This window comes from Artibeus jamaicensis, unplaced genomic scaffold, assembly GCF_021234435.1.
Source record: "Artibeus jamaicensis isolate MK-2021 breed Jamaican fruit bat unplaced genomic scaffold, CSHL_Jam_final contig_497, whole genome shotgun sequence".
Classification (NCBI taxonomy): Eukaryota; Metazoa; Chordata; class Mammalia; order Chiroptera; family Phyllostomidae; genus Artibeus; species Artibeus jamaicensis.
The window spans coordinates 9,147,070-9,160,051 of record NW_026521863.1 but is presented as its reverse complement, the minus strand read 5'-3'; the positions used below and the strand labels follow the sequence as shown (position 1 = coordinate 9,160,051).

Here is a 12,982-nt window from a genome sequence, read left to right as displayed (position 1 = left end):
ATCATTTTATTTCTGGAAAACATAAAATAAATGTTTGGAAATACAACAAGATTTTACAGTGATCACGCCATCATGGTGAGATCATGATTCATTAAAACAAATTATCTTAATTCATTTATTTCTTTGTCTGCCGCCCTGTTTTTTTTATGTTGCTTAATTGTCTATTCTAGTTGTTCTAAATGAACACATATCATTGCATACTATTTTAAAACTTTTTTAGAATTAATTTAAATTTTCAAGAAGGAAGAAAATGGATTTGACCAGGAAAGATAAAACAGAAGTTGTGGGAACATCAAGGGAAGCACTAGGCACTGCCCACCAGAGAAGGGGGCCAGTGCCACCCCCCTTGACCGGGCGCTTGGGGCCCTGCTGTGCACCAGGAGTCCCCGCCTGCGAGGGGGCCGAGCCCGCGTCACCAACTCTGGCATCCTGTCCAAAGCGGCGATGCCGGGGCATGTCCCTGCCTCCTGAGAACGAGACAAAAGACATGAGGAATTTCACAGCCCTGATGTTTCACGATAGATTTTGAAAAGTTTGGAAAGAATGTAAGAGAAAACAATATTGGCAGCACAAGCAATTGTTCACACATTGTGTGAATTTAGCGAGTGGAAGTGATTAAAAACGGCCTTCCCCAAGTACAGATAGACTTGACATAAAGCCATGGTGGGAAACCAGTAGTTTCAAAACACATTCTGGGAACCTACCAAGGAAAATAAACATTACGACACAGTGATAGCATCACAGATAATATGCAGAGTAAGCCAACTGTCCATTTTAAAGATCTCTTCCACATACCTGAAATTATAATGAGGGATGTAATAAGTTGTAAAAGTCGTCACTCACTCCTGTGTCCAGTTGTGACGAGGCACCTACACAATCATGTTTAGCCCTTCCGTCCATCAGTCATGACCCAGAGGTGACCTACTCCCTGACAGCTGCTGAAACATCCTATTTTGCCCTGGGAAGTCCTATCAATGTTGTGTCTTCTTATTCTGATTTCCAATACCAACTCTGCAGGGGTGTCCAACCCATGGCCGGCAGGCCGCATGCAGCCCAGGACGGCTGGGAATGCGGCCCAACACAAAATCATAATTAAATTTATTTAAAACATGATGAGATTTTTTTGTGTGATTGCGTGTCACAATGTATTTAATATGTGGTCCAAAACAACTCTTCTTCTCCCAGTGTGGTCCAGAGACACCAAAAGGTTGGACACCCCTGTTCAAGGGACAGATGTTGGCAAACAGTTCAGTAATTTTACATAATTACTTAGAATTGTCTTCTCTGAAAAAAATTTAAATTTTGGAATTTTGTTTGGGATACACTGAGAGATTGGTTTTTGGGTAAAAGGATAAATATGTTCTCAGACAAGGAAAAAAAAACTGAAGGAATTCATCACTGCCAAACCAGTATTACAAAAAATATTAAAGGGACTTTTTTAAGGAGAAAAATAAAAAGTTTGAATAAGAAAATATAGCAAAGAAAAAATTGTCACTGATAAAGGCAAAGACACACATAGTAAAAACAGTGAATCAACCATAATTAGTACAAAGGTTAAAAGGTAAAATTTAAAAGATCATGTAAAACTACAATAATAAATGAAGGAATATATACAAACACATGCCAAAGAAGTAAAAAATAATGACAAAAACATTTACATGGAGAGAGTGAGTAAAAATGGTAGTGATTTTAGAATGTATTTAAACCTAAGTGACCATCAACTTGAAGCAGATGCTATAAACATAGCTTGGTACACAAATAGGACATGGTGGCCACAAATCAAAACTCTACATGAGATTCTGTAAGAAATGAAGACAAAGGAATCCAAACACAACACCACAGAAAGTCATTAATATACAAGAGAAGTTAGAAAATAAGGAAGAAAGGGAGAAGACATACAAAACAACTGGAAAACAACTCATGAAATGGCAATAACCACATACCGACAAATAATCATTTTAAATATAAAGAATTAAATGCTACAATCAAAAGACAAATGGGTAAAGAAATGGTACATACAAGGTAATATTACTTGGCCGTAGAGTGAAAGCTTACCTTTTGCAACAATATGGGTGTACCTACAGGGTATTGTGCTAAGTGAAATAAGACAGAGAAAGAAAAATGCCATATGATTTCACTTTTATGTGGAATCTAAAAAATAAAAAAATAAACAAGATAGAAACAAACTCACAGAACAAACGGATGGTTGCCAAATTGGAGAGGGATTTGGGGGCTGGGTGAAAAACATGAAGGAATTAAGAAGTACAAGTTGGCAGCTACAAAGGGTCACTGGAATGCCAAGTACAGCTCAGGGAATATAATCAGTAACACTGTGTAACAACTATATGTGGTGTCTGCTGGGTGCCAGACTTCTGGGGTGAGGCTTCGTGAGTTATGTCTAACCATTCTGTGTGCACCTAAAGTTAACATAATAGTGAAGATGTAATATAACAAGTTAATAGTTATAGTTAATATAACTAGAATAGTTAATATAACAAGTAAACATGTAATTGAAAATTTTTTTTAAAAAATTAAACAAATATGGAGTTCAAATAAATTAAAAGCCCATAATTCATAAAGCATCTCACTTTAGTAGCTATCTGGGAATATGTCAGGTACTCAATAATATTTTAACTAATTTACTCATATTACTAATTGCTAAGTGATATAATAAGTAATTATCTCAGAAAAGATTGGTGCCCATGCTGTGTCTACCAGTTCTACACTTTAGGGACTCAGGTGAAACCAGAGAAGTAAAGAATATTGCCTCACGTATTTACAGTGTGGTGGGTTAAAGAAAATAAAAGAATTTAATGAGCTCTCATAAATTCCTACAGAAATTGTTTTCTTACTGATGGTAACCTCACTCACTTCTCAAAAATCTACGCTAATAGGGGATCACTCATGAAAAGTACAGAAGACAAATACCTCTTCCCAAAGGAGAATTAACCCACTCCTTATTTTCCTTTTACTGAGACTTTCAGAACACTCATCTCATAAAAAGAGAAATTCTGGCTTTCACACATCACTTTCTACAAAGGTGAATTCTGCCTCATCTAAACACGGATCAGATCTTTGCTATAGAGATTCTTATAAAACTGATTCCCCCCAAAAAAGTCCCTGCCAAATCTATGATCCTCTGAAATGCCCGGGAAGCACAGGACTGAGGCACAGCTACTTAAACCCACAGATTCGTGGAAGCATTCAGAGACAGTGAGAGAGAAAGATCACATTTGGGCAGGCAGAGGAGAGTCACAGAAAACTGACAAGTCCCCACAGTATGTATTAGACCAGGGACTAACCTCCACAGTACGTATTAAACCAGGTGCTAACCTTCACAATATGTATTAAACCAGGTACTAAACTACAAGAGTCTTTATGAAATGAACAGTTAGATGACTCACCCTTTCTACAGAAAGCCCAGGGTTCCCGGACTTGCTTGTACGGCATCAATTAATGGTTTCCTCAAACAACACAAGTTTCTAGTAATTTTATACGCAACTAGAATAAACTAAAAAAAGCAAAGGATAATGAGTTTAAATGAAATTCCATATTTTTAGCCGTAAATCCTTTCCCTCGGTTTTCATGTCATTTTTCCAGGCTCCAAAACATGGGATCAGTCTTATTTTAGCTTTAAATGGTTTGTGTCCTATATCCCAGCTCTCAACATACCTTGGCTTTCCTTTCGTGTAGTATGCCCCAAATTTTCCGTTTCCACTCTATAGTCCAGGAGTTCGTGGCTCAATGTCTGAGGGCCCTCCCAAGGGGCCTTGGGAGAGCTCCATCATTCTCAACGGCATCCCATTAATCACTGCTGCGTTCGTGTTTTCACGTGCCGGTTTCATTAGATCATCTTACTGGAGGATACGCCATGGCTCCCTACTCCACTCTGGATCAAATCCACATTCCCGCGCGGTGGTGCATCTGAGGCCCCATTTACTGGCCCCACGCACCGCTAAATGGGCAGCCCTGGGAAAGAGTCTGGCTGTGCCATTTGCTACTTATGTGACTTGAACAAACTCCTTTAGTAAACTCCCTTTAAAAACAGGAACAAAATCTAGCATGTTCAGTCATTATGAGAATTCGATATAGTGCCTCGCACAGGGAGTTGGCATGGTTCGACAGTTTCATTCCTTTTTCACTTTCTCCCCCAGACTGGAACACCCGCCCTCTTAATCTCTACCCCTCACCCCCCAAAAAGGCCTCCCAAGGCTGGTTTTAAGAGAATGCTTTCTGAAGCGTTTCTATAGTCACTTTAAAACTCAGAAAAACAATGTTTTCGGATTGGTAAAAATTAGGGTTATCTAGTAAAGAAGGCTGGCCTTTTCACCTAGGAAATCATGCATCTTCGGAAACGACAAAGGGAATAATAACCCACCTTCCTAGGTAGAGAACATTCCAGGGATAAAAACCACTGTGGCAGAACTCCCTCCCATTCCACCTGAAATATTTCTCTTTTTCCCAGAACTTACAGAATTCCTCCGTATTACTTAAACTCAGAGCCATTTTTTTCCATGAGTTTTTCTTTGATAATGTCATTTACATAGATTTTTCCTGCTCCACCAGTCTAAAAGCTCTTAATAGAGAGAAGAAATGTTGTCTCTTATTTTTGATCCTATAATACTATTTACAATAGCTAGTCCAAATTATTTTTAATCTTCAACCAATACTGGCAGAAGAATATGTAGGTGGCAGGTGGTGGGTGGGTGAATAAATGGATAGATGATAAACTTCACAGGGTGGGCTCTCTTAGAAAGACATTTTTTAACTGGGCTCTGTAACTGAAGCCCACATTGTTTCGGCAGAGCCTCCGAGTTGCGTACCAGCATGATGCGTATGTTCTCGGAATGACAGTCCACATATGCGCCGCGGTAATGAATGTGAGAAAACCTACCAGCGAGATGAGTGCGTGCTCTCCGAATAGAAACATGTAAGAGCCTCACTAATTTTAACTGGGTTACATAATACACACTTACTTTATGCTCTGTCTTAGATATAAATAAAATCCACAATATATTTCCCAAGGAACTAAGCAAAATTTGAATTAGGAATTCTTAGAAAAGAAAAACAAGTTACAGCAAAAGTGGGAAACCTGAAAATTTAAAAATATGAGCTACTTTTGGTGACTAATTACAATCTTAAGAACTTATCTTGCCACTATTTCACAGTGGCATGCCTTATTGAAAACAGAAATTTAGAACTTTTCTTCTCCTGCGCCAGAGAGAAGATATGGATCCCAAACTTGGGTCTCCAGCTATCTCTGGTATCCAGGTGAAAAGCTAGAGTCAATGGGATTTCCCTGGGAAACTTTCCATTGGTCTTTCAACATTTCTACCTTCGGTTGGTGGTCAATAGACCCTTACTTTCAGCCAGAAGCCATGGTTAGAAAAAAATCTAATAAAGTAGCTCCCTAGAAGATGTTCACAAAATAGGAGTAGTTGTGTGGGACCTATCTGAGACTGTGGAGCCCTTCTAACAAATCTCAAATTACACCCTTTCTTGTATCTCTTTTTAAGAATAGAAGTGGAAATCTCTTCACTGGAAAATTAGTTCGCATCAAAAGCAGTCCTTATTCACTGTTCTATGACTCAAAATTCCCATGGGTAATATAAATGCTGGTGATTCCCAAATCTCATTTATTTATGAAACCAACAAATATTCACTGAGTGCCCAGTAAGTGTCAGACGCTGTTCAAGGTGTTAAACATTAATTGTGATCCCGTCCTACAGGGATTACCATCAAATATGGAAAAGAGAAAGTCTAATAAACATGTACAAGTGAGGAAGATGAGTATAATATCACAAATTACAAAATCCCATGGAAGCAGAGAGAGGCAATCTAATTTAGGTCACAGGATATAAAGTCAGAGCACCTGGAAGAAGAGCTCTTTGAACTCAGATTTGACTTAGAGGAGGAGGAAGCTTGATGGGATTGGATAGGAGAAAGACAGAATTTTCTGAGCAGAGAAACAGTACATGCCATGTCTGACAGAGACAGCCAGCCTTTACGATGTTAACAAGGAGTTAAATGAAGTTCTATAGTTGAAGCTTGGGTGGGAAGGCTGGGGAAGTAAGAGAAATACAGGTCAGGGAATTCTCACAAGTGGGGAGATGAACATGTACTTTATCCTAGGGGAAAAGAAAAACAGTTGTGTGGATTTCAAACCCATGATTTTAAAGCATGTGAATGTTTATGGCTGGTAAACTTCAACCTGATTTTGTAAGACTTGGCATGACTTCTTGAGTGCTGTACCACATTCTAAGCACATAACATGAGGTGTGAAAAAAGGCGGGTAAGTGTCTGGACTTGACCTTTTTCAAGGAAGTATGGGTAGCACTGTTTGAAGCAGCAAAGCATCATGAAAGAAGAAGGTACACCTCAAGTCAATTAGTGGGTAGCAGCAGTAACAACATAAAATGGCTAAGAGAGGAGAGGAAGAGCTGGTCTCTCCGGGTACTGTCAGGGAGCAACCGAGACAAGCAAAGGGGTCCCATGAGATCAATTGTATATCCTCATGAGAATTGCCCTAGATTTCATTTCTAGAGTTGCTCTCTCAGAACCCTACTGAAGGCGTTAAACAAGGTAATCTAATCATGTCATTTATCCAGTTCCCCATATGTAGTCAGGCCGGTGTATGGCAACAGTCCTGGGCTCAGCATACTCTTCCATAACACAGTCCCAGAATTAAGAAGCTGGAGGGTCCTTCTGTACCCACCACTAGTCAGATGGCCAAGTAACAGCAGACTTATTCTCCATTCCATGTTGCTAAACTAGCTCTATTCAAGTACATGATCTGCTGCCTGAATATTGCTCTATGCATTTGCAGCTGAGGTTGGGGTGCTTGAGCGGGTCTACTTTTCCTTTTCTAACCTAATCTCAGTCAACACTGCTGCTCCCTGCGGAAGCATGAGATCCCTATCGCCCCAAACAGTAATTCACTGCTCATCTAAGAGAAGCTTAAGCCAAATGAGCTGACGAAGCCAAATAAACCAAATCCGTAACTATGTGCTGTTCAGAGGGGGCCTCTTTTAAATTCTGTGAAGACAAGGACAGCACCCAGAACGTATCAGCTGAATGATCTGATGGAATGAGAAAACAAATGCCAACAGCCTCTGGAAACTCCTGGGGAGGTATTAAAAGGTAAATTGGGTAAGTCCTCTCATTTTATCAAAGAGACAGACTCTCAGTTGCCACAACTACCCAAAGCAAGAGCCCTAAATTAATACAAAACAAGAGGATGAAACAAGAGGCATACTAATCTTAATTCTTAAGAAGGAAGCTGTTATTTGTTTAGGAAAAATCTCTTCACCTAAAAGGGGAGAACCCAGGATCATGCTGCCTTAACTTGGGTACAACCATTCCAGGCTAAACAAGACGAGGCAAGTGTCCAGGAGGGCAGAAGGAAAGAGAGAAAAAGGAGAGGGTGGAAGACTGCATGTTCTTTGAGGTGATTCTTTCTCGCGAACCTCCCAAATGTTTGATAAAGCTGTTAAAACTCACAAAGGGCTTGAGGAAACATATTTTTATAGAACATGATAAAAATTTTGCAGCATGTTTTGCGTGGGGTGAAGCCAAAGTGATAAGCTTGGGGACAGAAGTGGGGAAGGGGTGCAGAGGGAGGCGGTAGCGGGGGGTGGGGGAGAAGAATGCTAATTCCAGGGCACTAGACTTGGGTCCAGTTTAGCAGGTCTTTACAGGAAGGGTGTCAGTGAACTAGTACCCGTGAATGCAAATTTATCAACTAAAAACTTCTGCCTACAAACTATATACACAGCACTTACTTTACACTTATAAAATTGTATGCTCTAATACTTGATTGTAATACTCTAATTGCTTGAGCTATGGGCACACACAAGTTACTTTGGAAGGATAGTGCCACATAAAAAGAATTTTCCTGGCTTATTCAGTAATTCCTAACCTCCCCTTAATTGATCAAAGAATATCCATTGCCAATCTTCACTTTACCCCACAAACAAACTCAAGCTATGCTGAGATCAGCAATTGGCTACTCATTTTTACGGGAAAAGTCTCTCCTCATTCCATATTCAACAATATCCTTGTTTTCCAAATGTCTCCAGCCAGGAAAAGATCAGCACAGCTTCCACCAGTATCTTTCTTCGTAGCCCTTTCTCAGCAAACTAAGTCTGTGAAGCAGAGCACAAAAGTGTACAGCCTCTAGACGACAGATCAGAAAATGGTCTTGTCGAGTGTGTCCGAGAATCAGTAGTTTCATGCCATCACTGAATATGCCAAGGAGCAAGACACAACTGTCAGCAACACAACCCTGGCTCTCAGTTTAGCAGTTCCAGAACCAACCCATCTGATAAACAAGGTCAAAGGAAAAGACAGTAAAGGAAGAGAAATGAAAATAGCTCCTGTGGGCTGAATCAACTGACACCCCTCAGCGCTGAGTCCCCTTTTTCATAGAGACCTTAACACTATAAATTTCCTGTACCCAGTGCTGTCCACGGAAATCCAGAGATGATTAGACTCTTTCCCGCAGTGATAACAGTAAGAGACACCAAACACCTCCTTTAGTAAGGACATGTGTGTGGATGCCCTTCTCCAACCGTACATTAGTCAGTCAAGCAGAGTGACCTACATATGTATTGGACCAGAAATCGTTTCTAGAACTTGTTTATTTGCTCTGTTCCAAGTCCCAGAAATAAAAATTAAGTTTCCCATAGGGATCGTCTGCTCAGCAAGGATCTTTAATCCACCCTCTGTTTACCAGGCTGGGATCCGGGGGGAGAGAGTAGACTCACCAATTGATTGCTGTACCAGTATAGCGACGATGCCTTCAGTACCACCCAGAACTTTTTCCATTTGTTGCCTAGGAAAGTTCCTTTTTCCTTTTTCTTATATAGCCACCCTTGGCAGTCGGCGTGCCCCAGGTCTTTACATGATATCCTCCTCCGACTCATCGTGAAAACGCCTGCAACAATGGCATGAAAAGGTGGTCACATATCACCCCGATGTATGTGACAGAGTGAAAGGTAACTTTATTTTTTTTACCTCCTGGGAGTTGGACTTTATACCAAAATTTATGTAAAGTAAATGCAAAAAAGGGGGTGGGCAGTTTATCTATTTTATTTGTAAACATTTACTTGGTGCTTAGAAGGTACAAGACATGACCAAAGAAACAGTGAGACTAACATGCAAGTCTAAGAATATGCAACCAGAATAAGTTGAAAAATTAAAATCCTCAGGCTATCAGGCACTTCACTGCACTAGCAAAGCTCCTGTCAGCAGTGATAGCAGCACTTATGCAAGAGACGAAGGGTTGATGCCCACGGAAAACACAGCCACTTTCCCAGTCAGTGGCAGGCTTCCTGAGCTCTCCGGACATACCATAGTGGATTAATCCAAGTGAATAGCATGCCACCATTTCTTAAAATCAATCAAAACATAACCCGCATTAATCTGCCATCCACCTCCTGATATTAGCAGTAAGAAGAAAAGCTGATCCCAAAAGAAGGCATCCAAGAGAAAAAACGCACTCACACACAAAAAGGGGATAAACAAACAAAAGAGATCTAATTACCTTGAGTTTTCTTTCTCGGCTTCTGCCGCAAGGGAACCTGCTGAAAATGCAGGAAGGAAAGAAAAGAGGAAATTTCGGATTGTGTTGTAACATTTGTAAAGAGAGCGGGAGGGAGGAGGTGGCGGTGTTTATGAGCAGGATGAAGCTAAAAAAAACTCTCCAGGCAGAGCTGAGGGGAGCCATAGCTGAGGCACAAAATGTGCTAATTAGAATCAATAGACACTGAGCTGAAACTGGAAAAAAAAAAAGGTAACAGCATTTATCACTGATGTTTCCTGTTTCCACCCACCAGCAGCCTTCTCACCACCACTTCAGTTAGGACGCTCTTCACTGAAGTACTTTAAAGAAATTAAACATTTCCTTTATCTTTTCGGAAGAAATATATAGAATGTAAAAAATATATATTACATTATAAATATATTATATGTGTGTATATATACATATATCCTGCTTCTTTTCTTGCAGTGTCTAAATGATGATTATTTAAATAAACCTGGAAGATAATCATTGAAATCTCACTTTATTTCAGGTTCATGTCCAACTGGGAAGTTCATGGTCCTGTTACCACATAGGGTTACGCTTAAACCACATAAGTTAAATATCCCAGAAAAAGAAATTCCAGTCTCGTTGGAAGGGATCTCAGTAGCCATCAAGCCTCCTTACTAAGAAATTGTTATGTAAATTTGAATTGATTATTCTATCTTAAGTATCTGTGGATATTTCTCACATTTCATAAAAGATAAATTGAACTATTTTATAACAGCTCTTCAAATATTCAAATCAGACATAAGACAAAATATTTGAAATATACATAAATGAAAATACACATTTCATTATACATTTTAAAAACTCATGTAAAGTCAGACTATGAGCAAAAACAAATGCTTTTGAATGGCCCTCTTTGTGGGTGGGTGGGTGTGTAGGTGTGTGGAAGGAAGGAGAGACATTTTAGGTTAAAGAAGTTCCCTTTTTTCCTCCACAACATCTAAGCTGAATTTGCTCAGGTTTCAATGACAGATTTTTAGGCTAACAAGTAGGGAATCTGAAAAAACTCTGAACAATTGGAGAGCAGTTGTAAAAGTTCATAGGCATACTTACCATAACATTTTTTGTTATTCCAGATGCACCTGGCTGCTATTCTACATGTCTAACTATGGATCCAATAGCTATTGTGTATGGGTCTCATAAATTTAACAAGACTGTCTGTGAAAATAATCTAAAAACTAAAAAACATTAGTTGGTATAATCACACATAGGATAACATTATTATAGATATAAACACATACTTTATATCTAATAAACAAATTTCATAATAATTTCTTTCAGCAACAGTACCAAAGTTAAAGTGCCTAACTTATGTTTCCTGGGAAATCCCAAGCTGACTTTTATTTACAAGTGTTAGAATAAAATTGGATCCCCGAAGGAACTAGTCATCTTCGTGAATGAAGGACATTGCTCAGGCAGTGGCTGTCCGACATTTCAGGCAGGAACAGACGTGTCACTGTTGTGACCTGTGACTGACATTCAGGCATGCAACCACAGCAAGGTCCTAGGCTCAGCTCCACCGCCCAAAACGCCTCCCACACTGACCTGCATCTTGGTCTAAAATCCCCACTATTCTCTCAAACAGTCTCCTGGGCGTTTTGTTTTTTTTTTTAATGCAGTTATCTGAGATCAGTAAAGCCAGTAGTACCTATTAAAATATTTTAGCCCGAATACGTACGTTACCTGGATAGCTAAAACTTATCTGAGAGCCAGGACTAAAGGCAAGGAAGAAAGTAAGTAAATTTAGATAGCGGGAATGACTTGAGAAAACTGAGGTCCAGAAAACTCCAGGGAATTCGCAAGCCAGACTAAAGCCCAGAGCAATAGGGAGAAAAAGGAGTTAGTTGTACAGAGGCATTCCTCAGGGGTCCTGGCTCCAGATTGACAAAAAGAAATCACATCACAAATAGAGCTGAAGTTCATGGAATAAGTGCAGCTTTGAAAGGGATGAGAGAGAGAGAGAGAGAGTTAGGAGAGGGCCACTGTGAACCTCCTTTGCCCGTCCCTTATCAAGTCCTTATGGCTGGTTTTACTGAAAGCCCCAAATCAAATTGGAGTCTGTCTCAATTTTGCCCCACACCAGTCCTTGGTCTATGCTACATTCTTGTGCCTACGGGTGGCTAAGAAGTAGAAGTTCAAAGCAGAAGGAAAGTACCTCAAACAGGGTGATCATCCACCGTCAAGAAAAGATTTTATTCAGACGTTTTAAAAGAGGCAGGCAGGGACTTTAGCCATTGAGTCATCGCTCCTCTGATAGATAACCCTTCTGGCAAATTATTTTGAAATCCGTATAACTGTTCAAACTGTTTCCCCAACTAGAAACAGAGTGCATATTATCGAAATAACAAGTTAGAGAGAGTTTCAGTTTCACTTGATATATATGAATTTGAGACCTACACTGGTTGACATCGGAGAATGAAAACAATCTTGAGAACTTCAGCAGCTTAAGCTACCTCTCGCTCCTCACAACAGGAAGTGGAACTGGCAAACTAGTCAGTTTCACACAGATCTTACATGTGGTTTTTTTCACTAGGTGAGTGAAAAAAAAAAAGCCAAGTACCTAGCTGAGAATTTTGAGACAGTTTTTCAACAGGGTAATTATAACTCTTCTCATTACAGTAACCCCAAGCCTAGTAAGATATTTTTCTCATACTATTTTCTTCCCATTGGCATGTTATAGGTAAAGCTGAAAACTACTATAAATTATGAATTTGCCCCACTTGGTTCTAAAAGTGGAGGGAAATTTTTCTTTTAATATATATATATTTTCTTTTGATTGTAAAGAGTAATTTTTTGGATAATTAAAATAATCATTTGGTCATGAATCACTCAAAAACACACACAAACATACAAAGAAACCTTACAAAACATACGAAGGAACCTCCTTTGATGCTAAGTGGCCACAGTAACACTCAGGTTGCAGGGTAATTATTACACTGACTTCTAATCTGTACAGCAATTGTTAACTCTTGTATGTACGGTTTACCCTCAGGCTACGTTAAAGTTCACAGTAAGATAGTTTGTCATGACGTCAAACTTCATAATGATCCTGGTCTTTAGAAATATTATAGAGTGATATGCTGCTAAGTGGGCCCTGATTTGTAGCATTTACCTAATTGCCATGGCGTAAAGCCTCACATTATTGTCAACTGCAAGCTCCCGATACTTTAGCTAAGCCACAAAACTGCCTGAATATTTTAGATCCAGGCCAACACCAGTTGGTACAACCATTAGGGGTGCTTCTCCACAGCGCCTTTCCCCAACAAACATCTTTATTCCTTTCTCAAAAAGTAAACTCATTTTTACAGGACATTTTAAAGTGTTTAATAAAATTTTACCTGTGAAAACACATGAAAAGCTTGCTTAATTTTTTAGAACACTGCCTTTATAAAA

General features: G+C 39.5%; 2 protein-coding genes across 10 annotated transcripts in view; one reads left to right on the top strand and one right to left on the bottom strand.

Moving 5' to 3' along the window:
• Positions 1-8,906, top strand: part of OPRM1 (opioid receptor mu 1) — a 146,492-nt gene extending 137,586 nt beyond the window's left edge. The window contains exon 4 of the mRNA XM_053668687.1: positions 8,868-8,906. Coding sequence (XP_053524662.1) covers positions 8,868-8,906 — 39 coding nt within the window. The remainder of the gene's footprint in view (positions 1-8,867) is intronic.
• The window catches only part of IPCEF1 (interaction protein for cytohesin exchange factors 1), a 154,849-nt gene that overhangs the window by 59,665 nt on the left and 82,202 nt on the right, over positions 1-12,982 (bottom strand). For 5 of the 9 annotated variants that reach the window (XM_053668683.1, XM_037157623.2, XM_053668684.1 and 2 more), the window contains 2 exons: positions 9,545-9,584; positions 8,766-8,935 (listed from right to left, as the gene is read on the bottom strand). In XM_053668683.1, coding sequence (XP_053524658.1) covers positions 8,766-8,935; positions 9,545-9,584 — 210 coding nt within the window. Of the gene's footprint in view, positions 1-8,765; positions 8,936-9,544; positions 9,585-11,744; positions 11,789-12,982 lie in introns of those variants that run through there. The other 4 variants (XM_037157620.2, XM_053668685.1, XM_037157624.2 and 1 more) reach the window with 3 other exon arrangements.